The 22,410-nt window shown below is 47.4% G+C and overlaps 3 protein-coding genes across 7 annotated transcripts in view; 2 read left to right on the top strand and 1 right to left on the bottom strand.

The window, feature by feature from the left end:
• Positions 1 to 547: 547 nt before the first annotated feature.
• On the bottom strand, positions 548 to 8,636 carry CDC42SE1 (CDC42 small effector 1). The gene is made up of 5 exons (XM_041755654.1): positions 8,302 to 8,636; positions 4,731 to 5,031; positions 3,858 to 3,968; positions 3,066 to 3,154; positions 548 to 2,775 (listed from the first exon to the last, which is right to left on the bottom strand). The coding sequence occupies exons 2-4, from the start codon at positions 4,782 to 4,784 to the stop codon at positions 3,080 to 3,082; spliced, it is 240 nt and encodes a 79-aa protein (XP_041611588.1). The 5' UTR covers positions 4,785 to 5,031; positions 8,302 to 8,636; the 3' UTR covers positions 548 to 2,775; positions 3,066 to 3,079.
• A 707-nt stretch (positions 8,637 to 9,343) lies between these two features.
• Positions 9,344 to 15,954, top strand: MLLT11 (MLLT11 transcription factor 7 cofactor). Of its 2 annotated transcripts, none has more exons than XM_041757474.1 (2): positions 9,344 to 9,516; positions 14,659 to 15,954. In XM_041757474.1, exon 2 carries the CDS (start codon positions 14,665 to 14,667, stop codon positions 14,935 to 14,937), a length of 273 nt encoding a protein of 90 aa, XP_041613408.1. In that variant the 5' UTR covers positions 9,344 to 9,516; positions 14,659 to 14,664; the 3' UTR covers positions 14,938 to 15,954. The 2 variants fall into 2 exon arrangements, with proteins under 2 accessions (XP_041613408.1, XP_041613407.1); XM_041757473.1 differs by having other exon boundaries at positions 9,352 to 9,562.
• Positions 15,955 to 17,725: 1,771 nt separating this feature from the next.
• Positions 17,726 to 22,410, top strand: part of GABPB2 (GA binding protein transcription factor subunit beta 2) — a 30,473-nt gene continuing 25,788 nt past the window's right edge. For 2 of the 4 annotated variants that reach the window (XM_041756498.1, XM_041756495.1), the window contains exon 1: positions 17,726 to 17,865. The gene's annotated coding sequence lies outside the window, so the exon portion shown is untranslated. The remainder of the gene's footprint in view (positions 17,866 to 22,410) is intronic. The other 2 variants (XM_041756497.1, XM_041756496.1) reach the window with 2 other exon arrangements.

Raw genomic sequence — 22,410 nt, 5'->3', positions numbered from 1 at the left:
GTCCTGCTTTGGGCTCCCTGCAGGGAACCTGCTTCTCTCTCTGCCTATGTGTCTGCCTCTCTCTGTGTGTCTCTTATGAATAAATAAAATCTTAAAAAGAAAAAAAAAAAAAAGACTTGAAAAATCTCAGATGACTGTCAAGAGGAGGGAACAGGAAGAACGAGTTGAGCCCTTGGAAGATTATGGAGGCCTTCATAATACTTGGCCTTCTCTCTTTGCAAAGGTCGATGTCAGCACAAAATTCTATGTCGGCTACCTTCTAGGAGTTACGTTGATCAACCATATTTATTTTTTAAAAGATTTTATAAAAAAAAAAAAAAAGATTTTATTTATTTAAGAAAGAGAGAGCATGAGCAGGGAGGAGGGGCAGAGCGAGAGGGAGAAGCAGACTCCCCACTGAGCAGGGAGCCCAATGTGGGGCTGATCCCAGAACCCTGGGATCATGACCTGAGCTGAAGGCAGACACTTAACTAAGCCACCCAGGCACCCCATCAACCATATTTATCCTTTGACTCAACACATGCCTGTATTGATTACTCTGCGGCTATTTTGCTTAAACTTTTTATTTGAAAAATGTATTTAAAAGTCCAACACATTTTTAATATAAATTATGACTCTCAAACCCATTTCCATCACTCTCAAATATTGTTAAAGTGATGGTAGCATACATGTTAGAAAAGGTAGCTAAAGGCAAGAGAACACCAAAGGCTGTGTCCAAAGAAAAGGCATTAGAATAAAGTGGAAGATCAGGGTGACCAGACAATCCTCGAGTCCTCCTGTCTTTCTACCCTATCCTGTTAACCCTTCAGATTGAATATAACCCTTAGGCTATTAAGCTACTTTAGGACAAGATGAGCTACTTTCAGAACAACTAGCTAGATTAGAACAGAGTAAACTGGGAATGTATGACTGACCTTAGACCCTGAAAAGTGGTGGCAGCAAATATACTGAAGTTGGAATGAAATTAGAACCTGTCACTATAGGTGGGGCAAACCGGATGGATGGTGGACTCAGCAGAGTGGATCCTAGTTCCCACCTTCCTGACCCCATCGCCATCAAACAGGCTGTATCTTGTTACTGAGCTAATGAGAGACACCCCCCACCCCATACCCATCTCCAAGCAGGCAGGAGCTCACCAGTCTTGTTCTGCCTTTCTAACCACCGTGCAAGGAAGGGGCCAGAAGAAAAAACCCCTGAGAAAACAAACTGCCTAAAGACCCTGCTCCTGCATTATTTTCCCACCTAAAGCAGACTCTTTGGCCTGGTGGGGAGTGGGACCTGGTCTTCAGACAAAACTCCCTGAGTCTTATTTGTGTCTGGTTTTAGCACTAGGGCACAGAAGTAGAGTTTAAAGTTTGCAGACGATAATCCTGGGTGTCTGTGGCTCTACTGCTTTTTCTCCCTTTCTCAATCTCACCATACTCTGTTCACGCCTACACATCACCAGGAACCCCTGCTCTAAAGAAGAATGGAGAAGCATCGTACACATTCATCAGAGACATGAACCCATGCAAGCACAAGAAACACATTGAATAAAGAACTGTTCTAGAGATATGTGTAGCCCTACTGAGCCTACTTTGCAAGAGGACCTGGTTCATCTATGGCTCAGGCTTAGGATGAATAATGGGACGGGAATAGAGTGGGGAAAACACTTTAGAGAAAAATACCTTGACTCTAGAGAAGTGGCTCTCAACTGGCAGTGATTTTGCCTCCTAGGAGAAACTTGGTAATATCTGGGGACATTTTTGGTTGTCATAACTATGGTTGGCCAGATACACTACTGAACATCCTATAATACATAGGACAGTCCCCCTCCATTACAAAGAATTATTTAACTCAAATGTCATATGTGCCCAGGTTGAGAATCCTTTCTCTAAAGGTGCCCCTGCTCCCATGCTGTGAGGATCTTAAGATCCCTAAACTCAGAGATGATTGTTTCAACCTGTCACCCCTCTGATCCTCAATGGTTAGGAAGTCCACTCTGAGTCTAGTTTTGGAGTATTCTGGGTTTCTCTCCAGATCCCTCTTCCTCCTCACCTGGACCAGCAGGGAGATTGGCAGAGGGTGGCCAGGTCTCCAAGACTTAAACGGGATACCATCAGGTTAAGATCCACTTCTTACTTTTAGCTCTTAATCAATGGGAAACAATAAGGTTTGTAATGGGGATGGGGTTAAGGGTAGAGGTAGAAGAAGAAGGGGGTAATTTAGAGGCCAAATAGAGAAAGAGCTGGTAGTGGCAAAGAGATATTGAAGGACTGTGAGCTTAAGGTCTGAGATCTAAAGACAAAGAGTAGACTAGGCAGTGGTCAACCTCCTACCCCCGGCTTGACGTCTGCTTCAGTTCATCCCAGGAGGAAAAAGGCCAGGGAGGTAAGGAGCTTCTCAGCAAAGCCGGCTTCAGCTTTGGTAACCTCACCCACCTACCCTATTTAAGGAGTTCCAGGTTAAGAGTTTAAAAACAGATGGCACCTAGACCGTCATTCAGGAGAAGGGAATGCATCCCAGGTTCCCAGAAAACTCCTATCTCAGATCTGAGAGTGTCCAGGGTTTCAGCTGAGCTCCTCTGGCCAACCAGTAGTCACTTGGTCAGTCCTGCTGCCTTGACCCCATCTCCAGGAGGGGCTACAGCCAGAGGGAATAGAGGGAGTCCAGCCCCCAAGCCTTCTGAGGCACTAACAGGCAGATAGGGAAAAGAAGAGCCTTGGGGTCACGGTTTCAGGAGGGGCAGCATCTCTTTTGGGCTGGACATGTGGTGGAGGCTTCAGACAGCAGAACCTGATCAAAAAAGAAATTGAAGAAGGAAGATAAGCCTCAAGGAAAACTGAGGTGGCAGGGAGGAGGCCTAGTGCAGCCTCCACTATTTCCAGTGTGCTTTTTTTCTCGATTTCTGTCGGCTCCTCCCTGTCTCTCTGCCTTTCTGGATCCTAAATTCTTGACTCCTCCATTCTAATTTCTTCTTCCTCCTCTCACCTCTCATTCTTGCAGAGGATCAGGGTTCTGAGGCAGGGCATTAGGATGTGTTGACAGGGGCAGGAGGTATTGAACAGGCTTCTCTAATCACTTACCATTTCAGTTGGAGCTACAATCCCCTAGAATTGCTCCATGGCCTGTCTCGGTTTCCCTTGGATCTCATCTGCTCCTGAACTGCACCTGTCTGTGAAAAAGCACGTGTGAGACCCTAGTTCTAAGTCTTGATACTGTACAGTAAGCAAATCTCCCTTATGCCCTCTGTGGAAGAGGCTGACCCCATCTCCCTGGCAAGAAAATCAATCTGAGAAAGCTAAAACCAACAGCCATTCTTCCAAGAGAAGTCTCAATGTCTGCCTTCATACTGACTCTCATGAGGATGAAATAAAATGGGTCTTTTATCTCTCACAAAGGACTCTCTCATATTTATCTGAGTTTCACAATTGGTGAAGAGACTCCTTCACTATCTCCAGACCCACTTCCCTTACTTTGAGAGCAGAAAAGAGTATTAGACATTATTTAAGACAGGGGTGCTCAGCCTTTCAACTGCCTCAACACACCAAGCCATAATATGAATTACTATGGCACTGGATAGCAGTTCTTAATTAATAAAAGGGTTCTAGTTGTTGGAAAAAGCCCTCCAAAGAATTCTTGAGTCATATATATCCCCCATCCCAATGAAGAACAATATGCTAATTGTAAAAACGAGGGAGTCTAGGCCAGAGACCTGAAATGCCAGGTCTCTGGTTTGTGCAGCTGGTGAGCATGACTAGAATCCTAGCTTTTTACTTCCCCATCAAGTATTTATCATGTCCCCTGCTTAAACTTCAAAAGGAGGGAAAGGTTCTAGGCCACAATCTCATATCAATCTCTCCCCATTCCCTTGTTACCATGGCAAGTCCATCTCCGGCACCCATCTCCCCGGAGCCAATGTGAGTCAGATGGACAAAATTCATTGGTTCCCCAATCATGGTCCGGTCAATTCGTCTCCGTTTCTTCTTCTGTTTAGAGAAGACAGAGGAGTTAGGCCTGAAGTGCCCTCGTCCACACACAGAAGAAGGGAATAGAGTCTTGAAAACCACTAGGGGGAACTCCTGGGTGGCTCAGCAATTGAGCTTCTGCCTTCAGCTCAGGGCTGAGGCATGATCCCAGGATCAGGGATCGAGTCCCGCATCAAGCTCCTTGCAGGGACAGGGAGCCTGCTTCTCCCTCTGCCTCTGTCTCTGTATCTCTCATTAAAAAAAAAAAAAAGAAAGAAAGAAAGAAAAAGAAAAGAAAAGAAAACCACGAGGAGAAGAGCTAAAGGCCCAAATGGACAAGGGTAACTGGCATTACTACTGGGCAATCACTGGGGTCTGAAAGGCAGATCTGGAGCAACATAACACAAAGAGGACATAGGCAGGGTGGTGACGGCAGGGGCCTGCAGAGTAAATGCTAGACAAAGAAAGGATATATCAAAGTCACCTCTGGCTGATGAGGAAACAATGGGAGAAAGTGACAGGTATTAAACTTCACCTACAACCTCTGCCCAGCTCAGAATGGACAGAAACAGGAAGTGCTAGCTAGGACTATTCACTTCCTCCAACACACAGTCCCCCTGGATTCCATGTGCACACCTGCCCGGCCAGAGAGACTGTCCTGATAGAGAGGGAAGCAAGTAGTGGGCTTCCTAAACACCAGATCGCAGGTGGTGTGTGTGCCTCACAGGATACGGTAACTGACTTCTGTGTATGCTGGGATGGGGCTCAGGGTCGAGGACTCACCGGCTGGGGTTTCTCTACCACACAGCAACCCAGTTTGTGCCAAAATTCACTCATGTTCCCCGATGGTTCCAGTTTCACTCCTCTGCTTGAGGCCCCAGAGGGCTTTCACTCTGGTGCCTTAACTCCTCACTCCTCAGCCCCTGGAGTGTAACAACAGCTGGATGGGCCTAGAGATGGTGGGGTCCCAGGTACCCTGGGCTAGGCAGTGAAGGTCAGTCAGCGCCTCAGCCCCTGAGGGACAAGCAGAGCCACAGCAGGGAAGCAGGAAGGCACAAGGTTATGTCTTCTTCAGACCCAGAACCTAGATGAGTGGAAAGTAAAGAGAGGAGAAGGCGAGTGAGAAATCCCATCTCTCCCATCACCCCCTCCTTGAGAAGCCTCCCGAGGAGCCCAGATCATCCAGTTCTCCCTCCAAGGCCCTAGTTCTGCACCCAGCACTAATCTCCCCAAACATAAGGACCTCATGGTTGGACTCCCAGAGAAAGGGCAGCAAGGGGTAGAGGAGCAGGAGCTGCAGGAACCAAGGGAGAGGAAGGGGACCCAAGCATTTAGGATGAGGATGGGAGGGGCTAAAGGGCAGTGGCAGAAATGAGCACAGCCTGGGGGTGCTATGGGCCCTACCTCCCTTCTCCCTGGGGTTAGGGCCAAAGGGGAGGGGCCGTTAGGTGACTTCGAAGAGGAAATGGTGGTTTTTCGTTTTCATAAACAGGGCCTCCACCCTTGTCCCTCCCTTTTCCTTAGCTTACCCTGAATATCTTGATTTTCTTTAAAACCAAGAGAGACCTTGACTGGCCGGGTTGTAGGTGGCTACCTGCCACAGGTTGAGCCTCCAGGAAGACTTTCCTACATTGAGAAATTTCTTCCCTCTCTATTCCCTGCCCTTGCTCCTCCTCATTTCCCCTCAACTGAGATCCAACCTCTTCTAGAAGCTATTTATCAGTTCCTTTATTACTCAACCTTGAGATCCTTCCTGAAGGCTGTACAGAGTCTGTTTATCTGTGATCCTGTATCACTGCACTCCTGTGTGTGCACTCAGGAGGCATGACCCTCTTTCTGTGTGTGTGTCTTATACAGATCATCTGTGCACAGGCCATAGGCACACATACCAGGTATCTTCTATCCCACGAGGAATCTTCCTCTGGCCTCCCCACCCTCTTCACCTTTCTCTGGCCTCTTTACCCTCTTCATGAGTCCTGTTGTGCCACCCCATAGGGCCCAGGCCTCCCGCCCCATCTCTCCCCTCCCCTCATGCTGTGACCTGTTCTCTCCTCCCTCCTCACTACTTCCATCCCCCGAGCTTCATCAGCCAACCAGACACAAGGAACTTTCCAATAGCGTTCTCGTGTCCAAGGAAGAACGTGGGCCCCTTTTCCTCACTGCCTGCCGGCCAGAGTAGAACACATCTGCGTTTCCTTTGTGCTCACTGCACTTCCCCAGTCCTATGATACAGGCAACCTCCCAGATTCCAAACAGGGCCATTTCATGAATATGACACTCTATGAATAGGAATCTCCCTCCCTTCCTCCCGTCCAGGCCTGGAACCCCCAAGCTCTAGCACATTGAGATACAGCTTGGGGAAGCCTGGGTGGCTCAGTGATTGAGTGTCTGCCTTTGGCTCAGGTCGTGATCCTGGGATCAGGATCCTGGGATCGAGTCCTGCATCGGGCTCCCCGCTGTGAGCCTACTTCTCCCTCTGCCTATATCTCTGCCTCTCTGTCATGAATAAATAAATAAAATCTTAAAAAAAAAAAGCAAAAAAAAAGCTTGTAGGGGAGAGAAGGACCCAGGAGAAGCCTAGGCTTTCTCTTACTTCCCTTCCCACCACCGGAGGGGAGGAGTAACAAGTTAGGGCGGAAGTCTGAACACAGTTGTCCAGAGAGGGGAGCTGTGGTCAGTGGGGAAGTCAGTCAGTCAGTCACACAGTTTGTCGGTTTGTCGCAATGGTGATGGTGGTGGCGGGTGCTAAGGGTTGCAGGCCAGGGACTGAAGAAAACAATGAAGAATCAGAGGAAACCCCCAATACCACCAGAGAGACTATAGGGAGAGTGGACTCTCCCCCAACACACGCCCTGAGCGAAGCTGAGTGGACAGAAGTAGAGGGTGGGAGGGGAGAGAAGGGAGGAGAGGGGAGAGGAGAGGCAGGGAAAGGGCAGTGAAGGGAACAAGGACGTTTCTGTTCCCTTTCCAGGGACCTGGCCTGAGCTGGGTGGAGGGACAGCGTATGTGGGACTTGCACCAGAGGGCCAAGGATGATGAGGAGTGACCAGGAAATTCCATTCCCTAGGACACAGAACATAAGAGTCTCTGAAACTTGGCAGTGGGGTCAGCATGTGGAGAAGACTGGGCAGGGCGAACGTGTAGGTGATGAGGGGATGGGTCAGAAAAGGAAGTAAGAGCAATGGGCTGCTCTTTAAAATAGCTAGAGAAGAGTGGGTTGAGGAAAAATGAAGTCCTGGTGAGCCCAAGAGAAAGGGGCACCCAAATCCACTGCCCACTATTTCGAGCTCCCCATCCCACCCCTCACCCTCCAGGGAAGGGGAAGGGGCTGGGAGAACCAGGGGGAGGAGGAGACCAGGATTAGATGGTGTAAGGCCATATCCTGACAGGCAAGTAGCACTGAGCCAGAGTCCCAAATAGGAAGAGGGAGAACTAGGAGACACCAAGGTCACACTGGGGCCGAGGAGCTTCCAAGCCACTGCGCAGTGAGCAGTAGGAGGGATAAGAGAAAGGTTCCAGAGAGGAAGGATGTACAGAGGTGGTTCCCAGGTCCTGTTCTAGCTTGAAACCGGTTTTCCCGGTCCCCGCTGCCTTCAGCCCGAAGGCCTCTAACCTGCTGCCCGACAAGCCTTCACAAGAAGCAGCTGGATAAAGAGAAAGAGAAAGGGAAACTGAAGGAACGGAGTGGGCAATTCTGGCTGTAACCCCGGGGCTGCAGCTGGTCCCTGTGGAGACCTCCAAACGCCCAGGGCCGCTGCGGCCATCAGAGGAGTGGGGGGACACGCACTTCTCAGTCAAGTGACAGGCACGGCCCCAGGGAAGGACTTGGGGTGCGGGGAGGCTTCCGAGGAAGCAGAGCCAGGCCCCCAGCTCCGTCCCGGCAGAATCAGCCCTACAGGCCCCATTTCTGCCCACTCCCTAACTCTATCCAGCAACCCCCTGCTCCTCCCAGCGCCTGACTGGGGCTGGCATCTCGCTGTGGAGCTTGTGGACTCCGTCACAGTCTTCCGCGGCTGCTTCGGGCTCGGACTGCCCCCTTCCCGGACCTTCCAGCTGGGCTCCACTCCGTCCGGCACGCGCCGCCGCCGCCGACGTCTATGAGTCTCTGGGTACCTCCCCCACCCCCGTCCCGGACCCCCAGGCCCTGCCGCCCTCCACTCTGCAGCGGCCTCGGCGCGCGCACCGCGTGAGCAGTGGAGTGGGGGAGGCTGCTGCCAGGGAACGCACCCCTCTCCCCCCGGCCCAGCATCTCCCCGGCCCCGGCCTCCCTCCTCCCCCACCCCAGCATCCGGTGCGTCTCCGCCCCGCCCGGCAGGCGGGGTGCGCGGGCCGGGGACCCGCGGCGCGGTCTCACCTGCCGGGGCTCCAGCGTCTAGGCGCGCGGCTGCAGCGGGGGGGGAGGGGGTCTCCCGCTCCGGGCCCGCCGCCGTGGGCTTCCCGGGCTGGCTCCGCGGCGCGGCGGGGGAGCCGAGGGCGGGCCGGCAGAGGTGGGGCTGGCTCTCGGCGGAAACGGCGGCGACGCGATTACGAAACCCGTCCGGCCGGGAGGCGGGCGCACCGCTCCCGCCTGACTGCTGGGGCGCTGCACGGCGCTGGGCCCTGGGAGGCGGCCCGGGCGCCCAGCCGCGCGAACCCGAGGCACGCAGCCCGTGAAAGGCTCTCCCGGCCCCCCTCGCACGTCCCCTTGGCGCGCGGGGCACGGCTGGGCAACACTTAAGTGGAGCCCCACGTCCCCCGGCCCCAGCCAAGTCTAGGGAGTGGCACTCCCCAACACTCGCACACACGCACACCCCACCCCCCAGTCCTCGCAGAGGCACCCCCCAAACACACACACAGGACCCTTCCCAGTCCTCCGACGCTGGACCCAAAGTGGCATGGGCTGGTTCATCCAGGCGCAATAGTAGGGATTGGAGGGAGGGATGGAAGATTTCTCTGATTCTCAAAAATACACTTCGTAACTTGAAATCCTTAAATTGGGGGCAACCCCGGTGGCGCAGTGGTTTAGCGTTGCGTTATGGGGTGTGATCCTGGAGACCTGGGATCGAGTCCCACATCGGGCTCCCTGCATAGAGCCTGCTTCTCCCTCTGCCTGTGTCTCTGCCTCTCTCTCTCTCTGTGTCTCTCATGAATAAATAAATAAAATCTTTAAAAAAAAAATCCTTAAATTGGGTAATAAAGGGGCACTCCTCTATATGTCATCGAGAGTTAGGCTTTTTAATCCATAAGTCTAAAATTAGGGGACAAATAACTGCTCATTCATTGCACCCCAGTCAGCATGGGGGTGCTATAAGAGCTCGGGAATAATTGTGCCGACCAATAAGCCTACGGAGATGCTTTAATCCTGTCTCCCTCCCTAAAGTGTTCTGGAACCTATCATTTGAATTAGCCGAGTCAGGCAAGGAGGGGGCGGGGAGTCCTTCCGCCCTTCTTAGGAGGGGCTGCATTGCAGGGGGAGACTGAGCAGATAGACTCAGCCACCGGAGAGGGAGAGAGAGTGAGAAGACAAAGCCGTCAAAACCCCAACAGCTTTCTTTTTCTCCAGCCCCGAGCAGACGCCGGAGCCCCCGAGGTACTCCTTCCATCTTTGGAACACACTAATAATTCGCTGATAACAGGTAAACTAAATTGAGGGGAGGAGAGCAAGGGGGTGCCAAGAGAGAGAAGAGCATCTGCTTGCGGTTAGCTTGAAGACCCCAAATTAGGATGAGGGTAGGGGACAGTGCAAGAGAATGGGCACTATGAACAATGAATAATTTTTGGTCATCTTTTTATCTCTTTGCTAAGATCTCCATCCTTGCCTTTTAATCCACAGACATTAATTTCTAACAATTTACACGGAGCTATCATTTCTCAGCATTTATCTCATTTCAAGTATCTATTTTCCTATAATTTGTCTTATATGCTTTATGATCTTCAGTCCTTATCTATATCTTCTTTTTTAAGCTATAATTGGTTTTACCTGTTTTTGATGAAATCTCTAGTTCTCTTGTATTGCTCCAGCCTGTACTTACCTATATAAATATTTTTTAATCTGTAGAGTTCCACTGATGTGTCTACCTTCACCCCAAACTGATTTGCCTCCATAGGAAGGAATTGGGGGGAAGGGATGAGATAATATTGAAAGCAATCCTGACCTTTCTTTTAAGTGTCCTGCTCCCTATCTCAAACCTTTGCTCCAAAGAAAGAGGCAGCTTGAGATAGGAAGGTGGGAGCCTCTGTTGGAGAATTGCCTGATCCCATATTGAAATCAGTACAGCCCACAAAAGCTACATATGGTGGCAGATTCTGGAAAAGGAATGCTTATTTGCAGCTCCGTGGGAATAGATGGGGCAAGGACATGGCTAATAGGAAAATCCAATACCAGAATGAGGCAAATATAATGAGATGCCAGAGAGCTTCCATCCCCTCCAACCACCACCCCTGGTCCTCCCCCCTCCCACCCCCAGGTGGCAGCATGACACAGCAAGGCCCTGTTGGGCAGGCCTTGGGTTCTTGTGGAGGGTCTAGACAAAGGGAATTTGGGTGTGTCTGTGTGGCTTAAGGACAGTGTGCCTTTTTATACTACATATTTGCTAATCATGTATCTCTAGGAATAGATGGTGATATTTAGAAATTACCTTTGACTAAAATATCTGGATAATTTAAAATGAAGAAGTATTTCTTGAGCATATATTGTGGTCTAAGCCCTTTAAGAAATGTAAAGAAAGATAAGGTATGGGTGGAGAAATTTGGAGAAGAGAAGACGACTTGGGAATTAAATCCATACTATATTAAGTACCAGAATTTCGTTACTAATGAATGTAATATAATGTAGATGGTATTTGAGTTTCAATTTTCTGTATACTGACTTGATTTTAAATGCCATACATGCTTGTATGAGTGTCTTTCTAGAATGAGTGCATCTAGAATGTCTCTGAGTTAATGGCATGGCTAGAGATTTTAGGCCTTTTGAGTTAATATTTCATAAAGTTTCCTTTAGCTTTTTTTTTTTTAAGATTTTTTATTTATTCATTCATGAGAGACACACAGAGAGAGAGGCAGAGACACAGGCAGAGGGAGAAGCAGGCTCCATGCAGGGAGCCTAACGTAGAACTCAATCCTGGGTTCCAGGATTACACCCTGGGCCAAAGGCAGGCGCCAAACCACTGAACCACCCAGGAATCCCTCCATTAGCATTTTTTAAAAATTATTTATTTTTGATAGTCATACAGAGAGAGAGAGAGAGGCAGAGACACAGGCAGAGGGAGAAGCAGGCTCCATGCACCGGGAGCCCGACGTGGGATTCGATCCCGGGTCTCCAGGATCGCGCCCTGGGCTAAAGGCAGGCACCAAACCGCTGCGCCACCCAGGGATCCCCTCCATTAGCATTTTTAATTGCAAGATACACTCTGCCAGACACTCAGAGATTGTTTAGACAATTTTTATACATACTCTGGTTTATTTTTATTTTTTAAAGATTTTATTTATTTAATCATGAGAGATACAGAGAAAGAGAGAGAGAGAAACACATCGCAGGCAGGAGTAGCAGGCTCCATACCACTTAGCCACCCAGGGATTCCCCATACTCTGATTTAAAGAAAAGGAGTCAATTTGTCAAAGAGCTTTTTCCCTGTCTCAGATTCTAGCTTGCTCTCTACTGCCTTTTGCATTTTCATCATTCAGATGAGAATCACGGAACAATCAACACTTAATCCACTGAGTGTTCTTCAGGAACTAAAAGAATTCTTACGAGTTTTGAGGATATTGGTATATAAAACTGTGGGAATTATCTACGTACAGCACATCAAAAAAGACCAGATTGGGAAACAGACCTGGATCCAACTGGCTAGAAGGCTTCAGAAGTTATTAGATAATTTCTAACATGTTTTCTTTTTTTTTTTCTAATATGTTTTCATTCTTTCTTTTTGAATATACACTATGTTATAGCACAGAATATATTTATGTTATTTATTCATTTTTTAAGTAATCTCTACATCCAACATGAGACTCAAACTCACAATCCAAGATCAAGAGTCACACACTTCATCGACTGAGCCAGCCAGGCACCCCAAATGTGTTTTCTAGCTTTAAAATCCTATGGTTTGTTTGCTTTGTATATTGTTCTATTTTGTAAAGAACCTATTATGTGCCCAGTATTATACTAAGCTTGCTCTGAGGGGTACTGGTAAGGGAGGGGATATAAAAGAAGCCAGCAAGGTAGACAAATAACTGGTAATGTTGGGAAAAGAAGGAAAGAAAGAAAAAGAAAGAATCCTTGTGGTGAGTCATTAGGCTGTAACACTGACAGTTCCTAAGATATGCATCTTGGGATCGCCCTAGTCCCAGACTGAAGCTGGAGTTGGTAGGCTGAGAGGTACAACCATTTTGTGTAGCTCTCTTTCTGAACACGTCTCTGCAAATTACTGTGGAGATGATCAGAGCTGAGTATCACAGGATCATGACCTCACCTTTCTAACATGCTCCCCCACCCTGTTCCAGTCCCCACATAACCCTCCTTCTAAGCAGCTCTCAGCTGAGTAATGCTCAGTTCCCAGGGTTTATTGTGGGGCCTGAATCTCAGAAGAAAAAGAGCAACTGACAACTGGCTTTTAACATTAAATAACATCCTAGTCTGTCCACTGTCCAATCCTAAAGGCCCTACACTCACACATAAGTATGCTCTCGATTAAGGCTTTCTTTTTTGGCTTTCATTGAGACAATTCACGTTATCTGGGGTTATAGAGTTTCTGTAGTGCAGTGGTTATTATGTTCGCTTAACACATTTTATGGAGGCAGTTGGGAACCTATTTAAGGCCACTATTTAGGAGCCTCGAGGCCTGGTAAGAGCCAATGGAGTCTACTAGGAGAAGGCCTTTTAAAGCAGGGTTCTATTTTTGGAGGCAATGGAATGTTCCTTCCGTTTCTTTGGGAATATTTAAACTAATGCTTTTGCCCCTTCCCTTGGCTAGTAACCAGCAGGGTGCAGGAGGTATAATAGTCATATAAAATCAGGGTGTGGGTGGGATGAGCAGAAAAGGTGATAGGAATACTCATTAAAGTATGGAAAAGTATCTAATTCTGTCAAGGGACTTTGTCCTTCCAATCTAAACGCTTACTGTCCATACCTGGAATTTCCAATCCATTTGCTCTCAGGTATAATCTAGCATTGGGATCAGAGAAAAAAGTCTTGTTATAGGAAGGCATAGGAAAGTCCTTTGAGCCACCTGGGTTTTATTTTGGAGAGGTAGGCTAGAGAGAAATACAGGCTGTTAAGGCCTACCTGTGGGCTAATAGATGGGGGTGACAAGGTATGGGTTATATTAAATAGTGAGAGAAAATTAATCAGCAGCCTCAAATGTCTTTTGTGTGCAAAGCCCAGCACTTGTGAAGAAGGTAGAAAGTAGACTGGTTTTTACCTTTAGGGAAACTCTGGTTCTCGAAGGAGAAAGACTATCCCTATACAAGACATATAACCGTGATCTGTAGCCCCAAAATGATACGGTCAGGTAAAACTCTACAGGGTGTTGGCAGAAATGCTGGAAGATATAATAGGGTGGGGTCAGTTGAGTAAGTTGAAGGAAGTCCTCCTGGGAAAGTTGAGTTTGTAGTAGGGTTTAGAAGGCAGGGAGGAAAACTGAAACCAGAAATGTCACGGAAGCCCTTTTTAGAGGTACCTATTAAATCAAAGTCAGGAAAACATTGATTATTTACCAACATGGTAAGTTCAGGGGAAAGATTCCTCTAAGGACTTGAATTCTTCTAGGGACTCCTCTAGTAGTCTTGAAACTTGGGTAGTATTTTAAGATGGAGAGTAGAGGTATGCTTGGGTGGCTTAGTGATTGAGTGTCTGCCTTCAGCTCAGGTTGTGACCCCAGGGTCCTGCATTGGGCTCCCTGCAAGGAGCCTGCTTTTCCCTCTAGATCTCTCTCTGTCTCTCATGATTAAATAAATAAAATCTTAAAAAAAAAAAAAAAAGATGGAGTAGAGAGGAGCTTCCAGGTTGGTGAAAACACATGGAGAGGAGGGGAGAGTGGTATACCTGGAGAGGGCATGGAAGATCTGCACCCTTTCCCTACATGTAGCCTTGTGCATCTCTTCCATCTGCTGTTCCTGAGTTATATTCTTTTATAATAAACTGGTGATAGGTATAGTAAGCTTAAAAAAAAAAAAGATGGAGAGTAGGGAAAGTTAAGCAAGAATAAGCATAACTAGCAGAGAATGTGCTACTGCTAGGAAGGATGGGGCCAAATTCTAGAAAGCCTTGAAAACCAGACCCAAGATTGACTTGAAGCAGCAGTAGGCAGTGAATTAAGTCATCCCAAGATGGGGAGAAGATTAGAAATGGTAGAAGACAGTAATAAAGGAAGGGTTCCCAAAGCTTGTCCTAGGGAATTGGGATCATGTACAGTGGCAAATGAGGATGCAAATGTTTTTTTTTGTTTTGTTTTCTTAAGATTTTATCTGTTCATGAGAGACATAGAGAGAGGCAGAGACATAGGCAGAGGGAGAAGCAGGCTCCCTGCCACGACCCCAGTGCACGACTGGATCCCCAGACCTCAGGATCACGCCCTGAGCTGAAGGCAGATGCTCAACCACCCAGCCACCCAGGCATCCCAGGATGTTAAGTTTTTTTTTTTTTTTTTTTTAGGATGTTAAGTTTTTAAGTAAGGAAAGGCCAGGGGTCATAAAGAGACTGCAGTAGCATGAAGATTAACAAATGGTTTCTTTCTAGGAAGTTATGAGGGACCCTGTGAGTAGCCAGTACAGCTCCTTTCTTTTCTGGAGGATGCCCATTCCAGAACTGGATCTGTCGGAGCTGGAAGGTCTGGGTCTGTCAGATACATCCATCTACAAGATCAAAGACAGCAGCACTGGCAAAATGACCGGGCAAGCAACTGGAGTAGAACAGGAGAAGAATTCCGAAGGCGATGCCCTCCTTGAATACAGCACCTTCAACTTCTGGAGAGCTCCTATTGCCAGCATCCACTCCTTTGAACTGGACTTGCTTTAAGCCCAAGACTTCTCTCCCACCACCTTGCCCTCACTGCCTTCCCTTTCAAGCCCCTTCCTTTCCACCCTTTTCTCCTATTAATCTTGCTCTTTCCTCTCTATTGTGTTGAGGTGGTGCTGATGAATCTGCCAGAGTTGTGTTGTGTTTATTTATTTATGTATTTATTTATTTATCTTACTGGTTTCTCTCAAGAGCCCTTAAGCCACAAAGGAAAGGGTTCAAGGAATGGAGTATTGATTGGATCACAGGGATCCCCCCCCCCCCCCCCCCCGCAGATGTTAATTCAGAAAACAGGCCTGGTGGAGGCACCAGAGAGTAGCACAGTAGTACAAAATGGAGGATTGATTTTTTTTTTTTTTTTTTTTTTTTTTTACTTCATTTTAAACAGCTTTAGAAATTGCTCAAATTTAATTTCCTGCTCTGGATCAGTAAACACAAATCTTTCTTCCAGGGTTGATGAAGAAACCTTACAAGTTTTCATTTGAGGTTATCGGATTTCTAAAAGCCTATGCTATGTCTTCTGCTATTTGATCCTGCTCCTTGTAATACACTTTCTCTCAGAGAAAGTGGGGGTAGTTAAAAGTATAAAACAAGAGGAAATAATACATCATGGAAAAACGAAAATAGGGGACAGCATTGAATCATTTTAGAAATAAGTACATTCTCAAAAGGTTGTACCTTCTTCAAGCCTACTCACTTTGCAATTTTGCCCATAACTCAAAACTCTTCAGGAAAATGACTCCAAGTTCACTTCTTAAGACGCAATCTTTCTGACTACGATAACTTGTTAGGTTTTGATTCCGTTTCTAAAAGGCAGAGTTTGGTCTTTAGTATTCTAGTCTTGCCCAGCATCTGCAATGTATGATACTGATCAATGAGCCTCAGGCACAGTTCTTCAGCTTTGAGACCATGAAACAATCACATTATGACCTTACACCTTGTCCCCTCATTCCAAAATTATTGCCGCTGATTTGTGCTGCCATCCACTCATTTCTTTAATAAAGGCATTCAATCCCAGAACTGGATTCTAGTTTTCTCTCTCTTCAAAAAGAAGAGATCTCTGAAATTAGCCTTGCTTTTTCCCTTACGCTTCTATATTATACTTTTCAATAAAGGAACAATTTTTCCTGTAGCCTTTATATATTAAAAATGATGAACTGCAAGTTGGATAGGTATTAAAAAAAAAGGTAAAATCAACTTAAAATTATAATTTAGGGGACGCCTGGGTGGCTCAGCGGTGGGGCGCCTGCCTTCAGCTCAGGTCGTGATCCTGGAACCTGGGATCGAAGAGTCCGCATCGGGCTTCCTGCAGGGGGCCTGCTCACTCTCTCTGCCTGTCTCTGCCTCTTTCTGTGTACACACTCTCATGAATAAGTAAAATCTTTGAAAAAAAAAAAAAGATCTATTTATTCATGAGATACACAGACTGAGAGAAAGAGAGAGAGAGAGGCAGAGACACAGGCAGAGGGAGTGAGCAGGCTCCCCGGAGGAAGCCCGACGTGGGACCGGATCCCGGGTTTCCAGGGTCACGCCCTCGGCCGACGTCAGCACTAAACCGCTGAGCCACCCAGGCTGCCCATGAACGAATAAACCTTTTAAAAAAATTATAATTTAGGAAGAAAGCTGCAACCAACCACTTTTCTACTTGACCACTGGCTACATACTGAGGTAATAATCCTAGATGTCTCAGAAGGCACCTGTGGCACCAAGTATGCCCTTCATTATCTCAGTCTAGGTGCCTAAGAAACGAATATAATTCACCAAAATATGTTATCTGGTTATTTACAACTCGTCTCATTAAAAAACAAACAAAAAATAAGAAAACAATCCAACTATTTGAACTTTCAAATAGAGAACGTGAACAGTAATTAAATAAGATTTTGACTCAAAAAGGGAAACCATAAGTATCAAAATGGATCGAAAACGGCCAGGATGCCGTAGATACTTTAGAGGCGACCCGAGCAAGTTCAGAAAAGGAGGTAGACGCGAGAACCTCCGTGGCCTTTGAAAGCCCACCATAAACGACAGAAGCCAAAACCGAATAGAGTGGAGCCGTGACTTGTCCTTTCCTTGTGTTCACTTATTTAAGGGCTTCTTTCCCATTTTTCACTGCCCTTAGGGAGTGGCGACTGGTGGGTGAAGATGGGAGCTATTTGGTGTGTAAGGTGTGTGAGAGGATCTGCAAATTCAGGCTGTGTCCCCTTCCGAGCCTCTCCACAGAAACGGCTCCATCATCCGGTTCACTATGAGCAGACAGCCCGGTCCCGGGGGCCTTACATTCAAGCTGTAAATTGGAAATACCACCGTCAGGACACCGGAGTTCAATCCGCACGCAAAGCCGGGAACGTCCCAACCGCTGCACCCGAGGTAAAGACAGGGAAACAAAGTTTTGCCGTCAACCTTCAAGTTGGTCCCGGGACAGGATACCAAACAGGCGAATGCCCCGCGCAGATTCCGACTGCTCCTCCGCACTTTCCGGGCTCTTGGCGCCAAAAGAACCCAGCGCTTCCGTCCCCTGCCGGGACTACAAGGCACGTAAGACACGCCATCAACAATCCTCCGCCCCGTCAAATAGTCCCGTTTGGATTATCTCAGATATACACTCTTCCACGTCAAAAAAACCTTCAGTGGAAACAAAATGAGACTCAGAGATGCATCGCTTTTCTGCTCCGATGTAAATGTGGGCTTTTCTCGTCAATTTCTCCTCACAGATCCTTCCGCCAGAAATCGTATTCTCTGAGCCTTCACTTCCGGGTCCGCCATTTTGTTGCCTCCATTTCTCCACGAGGGGGGGTTAAAGGCCCCCAAAATATGTATATATGAAAAGGCCAAAAAGTAACCGTCAGTGACAGGGAGTCTTAGAGAAGGAAACGGGACCAAACTGGCGGGCTCGGTGAAAGCGCGGCCGGCAGCGTCCCGGACGAGGAGGTGAGGAGGAAGAAGATGTGCGGACTCTGGGGGGCGTCGGGGCCGGGAGGGAGACTGCTGTGATACTTGCACAGCGTCCCGGCGCAGCCCCGGACTTCTGGGTGCAGACGGAGCGGCGCCCTTCACCGGAGCGAGGGCGGCTCGAGGAGGGGACGAAGAGGAAGGGGATGCTGCCGGGAGGAAGGGGAGGGGACTGGGAGGAGGTGAAGGAGGGGGTGGGTGTAAGACCTGGGGCTGGGGAGCTGGACCCGGGGCCGCGAGGGCCGCAGGGGTGACCGCTAGGGGGCAGCCCCCCTGGGCTGAGGCCCTGGCTCCTCGCCCCCACCGACTCTTCTTCGAGAAAGACCACGTTGTTGTTTGCGTTGGAGGAGAAATCGGGGACTCCCAGTTCTCTGACCTCAGTAATAGCCAGAGATTTTGATTGAGCTCAATCTGGGCAAAAGAGCAGCGCGAGCCCGCCCCCCCGGTGCTGCACAGTTGTTTGCACAGCTGGCGGCCGGTGGAGACATGTGCAATAGAAACCGAGGAGAGGTCGGATCTTCGTTCCACGTCTCCTCTTTAGCGTTTTCCTGTTCTCACAGAGTCCCTTGAGCAGCAGAGATTATCCGTTCCTCTCCGTCTTCCCAGAAGGTCTTCTTTCTGTCTTAAGCATCTGTGGAAAAGGACATTCTGTGGCTTACCCTCCAACAATTTAACAACATTTTTGGTCGTCTGGGACCATATTTCCGTCGTGACCCATCCGGCCCAATGGAGATGTTCTTAAACATCTATTTCATACCATCTGGTAACAGTGAAAGAACTGCCTCACCCAAATTATTATATCAACAAATGTAATTACTCTGTGATAATAGAGTACTTTGTTGTCAAGAGCTCAAACAATTCATCAAGTATTAAAACACTTACTCAGAGTTCTTGTATGTTTGTTTGGGAGGGGGAGTGGGTAGGTACTTTATTCATCTCCAAAATCCTTAGAGATAAATTAGATAAGATTTTTTCTTTAGTTCATATATAGAGGAAGTAGAGGTACATCTATGTTTTCAAATAATCTGGGGAGAGGGGGGCTGAGTTGCTTAAACATCTGCCTTCTGCTGAGGTCATGAATGATCCCAGGGTCCTGGGTCCTGCGCCCTGCTCAGCGGGGATCCTGCTTTTCCCTCTCCCTCTGCCTGCTCTTCTGCCTACATATGCGTTCTCTCTGTCAAATAATAAATAAAATCTTTTTTTTCTTTTTTAAGATTTTATTTATTCATGAGAGATACACACACAGAGAGAGGCAGAGACACAGGCAGAGGGAGAAGCAGGCTCCATGCAGGGAGCCTGACGTGGGACTCGATCTGGGACTCCAGGATCACGCCCTGGGCTGAAGGCTGACGGCTGACGCTCACCTGCTGAGCCACCCAGGCGTCCCATAAACAAAATATTTAAAAAATAATAATCAGGGAGCTTGAAAGTGCCTGGACTGTCCTCCTGACTCTGGCTACATCTCTTGTCTGGTGGGTATTGTCAGTATTGAGGTAGGATATGGGAGAATGGCACATAGTCTGCCCCCCCCCACCTCCCATTGCTGTTATTTTAAAGATACATTTTACTTTTATTTTGGATAGATGTTTCAGATTAACTAGAAAAAGTGAAGGATAAGGGAGAAAAGGACCTTGAACACACTTCTAGGAGACCTTTTTTATATCAGGTGATGAATATAACACCTTACTTACATTCTAATCCCAAAGTTTATCTTTGTATAGTAAGAAATAAGGCTTTTCATGGCCTGTTTAAAGAATGGGATGACAAGTATGGGTCAGTTGCCATTTAGTGGTACTGATACATGGGCTCACAAATATGATTAAAGAAAAGTGGGGGCACCTGAGTAGCTCAGTGGATTGAGCATTGGACTCCATTTTGGTTTGGGTCATGATCTTGGGGTTGTGGGATGGAGCCCTGTGTCAGGCTCTGCACAGCACTGGGTCTCCTCTCCCTCCCCCTTTCCCTCTGCCCCGCCCTCCCTCCCCCCTCCCCACGCAAGCTCTCCATTCCTCCCTTTCTCAAATAAAGAAAATCTTAGGGGCAGCCCCGGTGGTGCAGCGGTTTAGCACCACCTGCAGCCCAGGTCGTGATCCTGGAGACCCTGGGATCTAGTCCTATGTCAGGCAATATAATTAAATCACAAGGTGGCTAAATGATTTGCCTAAGCCAATGATTCTAAAATTTTCTGGTTTCAGAACTTGTATATATTCTTAAAAACTGGGTGCCTTGGTGGCTCAGTAGTTGAGTGTTTGCCTTCCACTCAGGTGGTAATCCCAGGGTGCAGGGATCCAGTCCTGCTTTGGTCTCCCTGCAGAGAGCCTGTTTCTCCCTCAGCCTGTGTATCTCTGTCTCTCTGTGTCTCTCATGAGTAAATAAGTAAAATATTTTTTAAAAAATGCTTAAAAATTATTGAGGACTACAGTGTGTTAGATCTATTGGGATTAAATGTTTTAGAAGTTAGTTTTTAAATGTTCATTAATTAGGGCAGCCCGGGTGGCTCAGCTCAGCGGTTTGGCGCCTGCCTTTGGCCCAGTGTGTGATCCTGGATACCCAGGATCGAGTCCCACGTCAGGCTCCACGCGCTTCTCCCTCTGCCTGTGTCTCTGCCTCTTTCTCTCTCTGTGTCTCTCTCATGAATAAATAAAGAAAATCTTTTAAAAAAATAAAAAATAAATGTTCACTAATTAAAATACGATAGTAAATCCTGTACAAGTTAACATAAATAACACATTTTTATGAAAAAATATGTCTTCCAAGTTAATAATGAAAGGAATGGAATGGCATTGTTCTTTATTTTTGCAAATCTCTCTAACTTCTGGCTTAATAGAAAACAGTTGCATCCTCATAATTACTATTGCACATAATCTCTTGCTATAGGTACTTGGAGAAAGGAGGAGTATTTTATTTATTTATTATTTACATTTTTTAAAAATTTAAATTCAATTTGCCAGCATAGAGTATAACACCCAGTGCTCATCCCATCAATTGCCCTCCTCATTGCCCATCACCCAGTTACCCCATCCCCACCCACTTACCCTTCTGCAACCCTTTCTTTGTTTCCCAGAGTTAGGAATCTCTTAATTTTTCCCACTGAGTTCCCCTCCTTTCCCTTATAATCCTTTTCACTATTTCTTATATTCCACGTATGAGTGAAACCATGTGATGATAGTACTTCTCCAAGTGATTATTTCACTCAGCATAATACCCTCCAGTTCTATCCAAGGAGGAATATTTTAATAGCTTTTTCAGGTAATCATGGGTGTTCTTTGATGCTCCACAAAAACTGGAGAAAGTGGCAGTTTTTTCTTTCTTTTTTTTTTTTTTTTTGTGAGATTTTATTTATTCGTGAGAGACACACACAGAGAGAGAGAGACAGAGACACAGGCAGAGGGAGAAGCAGGCTCCATGCAGGGAGCCTGACATGGGACTCGATCCCAGGACTCCAGGATCACACCCTGGGCTGAAGGTGGCGCTGAGCCACCCAGGCTGCCCTTATTATACAATATTTAAAAATCACATTTATTAGTATCACCACTAATTTCATCAGAAAAGTTTGTGGGGGGATGCTTGGTAGCTCAATGGTTGAGCATCTGCCTTTGGCTCAGGTTGTGATCCCAGGATCCTGGGATTGAGTCCCACATTGGGCTTCTCAAAAGGAGCCTGCTTCTGCCTCTGCCTGTGTCTCTGCCTCTCTCTGTGTATCTCTCATGAATAAATAAATATAATCTTTTTTTTAAGATTTTATTTATTTATTCATAGAGACAGAGAGAGAGAGAGAGAGAGAGAGAAAGAGGCAGAGACACAGGCAGAGGGAGAAGCAGTCTCCCATGCAGAGAGCCGGACATGGGACTCGATCCAGGATCACGCCCTGGGCTGCAGGCGGCGCTAAACCGCTGTGTCACCGGGGCTGCCCTAAATAAAGTCTTTTAAAAAAAAAGAAAAGTTTGTGGGGCACTTGGGTGGCTCAGTGGTTGAGCCTTTGCCTTGGGGTCAAGTGGTGATCCCAGTGTTCCTGGGATTTTTTTTTTTTAAGATTTTATTTATTTATTCATGAGAGACACAGAGAGAGAGAGGCAGAGACACAGGCAGAGGTAGACCACGCGAGGAGCCGGACGCGGGACCCAGGTCTCCAGGACCACGCCCCAGGCCGAAGGCAAGCACTAAACCGCTCAGCCATCCAGGGATCCCCTGTTCCTGGGATTGAGCCCCACATCAGGATCCCCGTGGGAAGCCTGCTTCTCCTTCTGCTTATGTCTCTGCTTCTCTCTCTGCATCTTTCATGAATAAATAAATAAAATATATTTTTTTTAAAAGATTGGGGGGGGGCAGCCCTGGTGGTGCAGCAGTTTAGTGCCGCCTGCCAGCCCAGGGCGTGATTCTGGAGACCCTGGATCGAGTCCCACGTCAGGCTCTCTGCATGATGCCTGCTTCTCCCTCTGCCTGTGTCTCTGCCTCTCTCTCTGTCTCTATGAATAAATAAATAAAATCTTAAAAAAAAAAAAAAAGTCTGCAGGAAACTATCAA

Source organism: Vulpes lagopus, chromosome 5 (genome assembly GCF_018345385.1).
Source record: "Vulpes lagopus strain Blue_001 chromosome 5, ASM1834538v1, whole genome shotgun sequence".
Lineage (NCBI taxonomy): Eukaryota > Metazoa > Chordata > Mammalia > Carnivora > Canidae > Vulpes > Vulpes lagopus.
The sequence above is the reverse complement of the archived record's forward strand: the minus strand, read 5'-3'. Positions and strand labels throughout refer to the sequence as shown.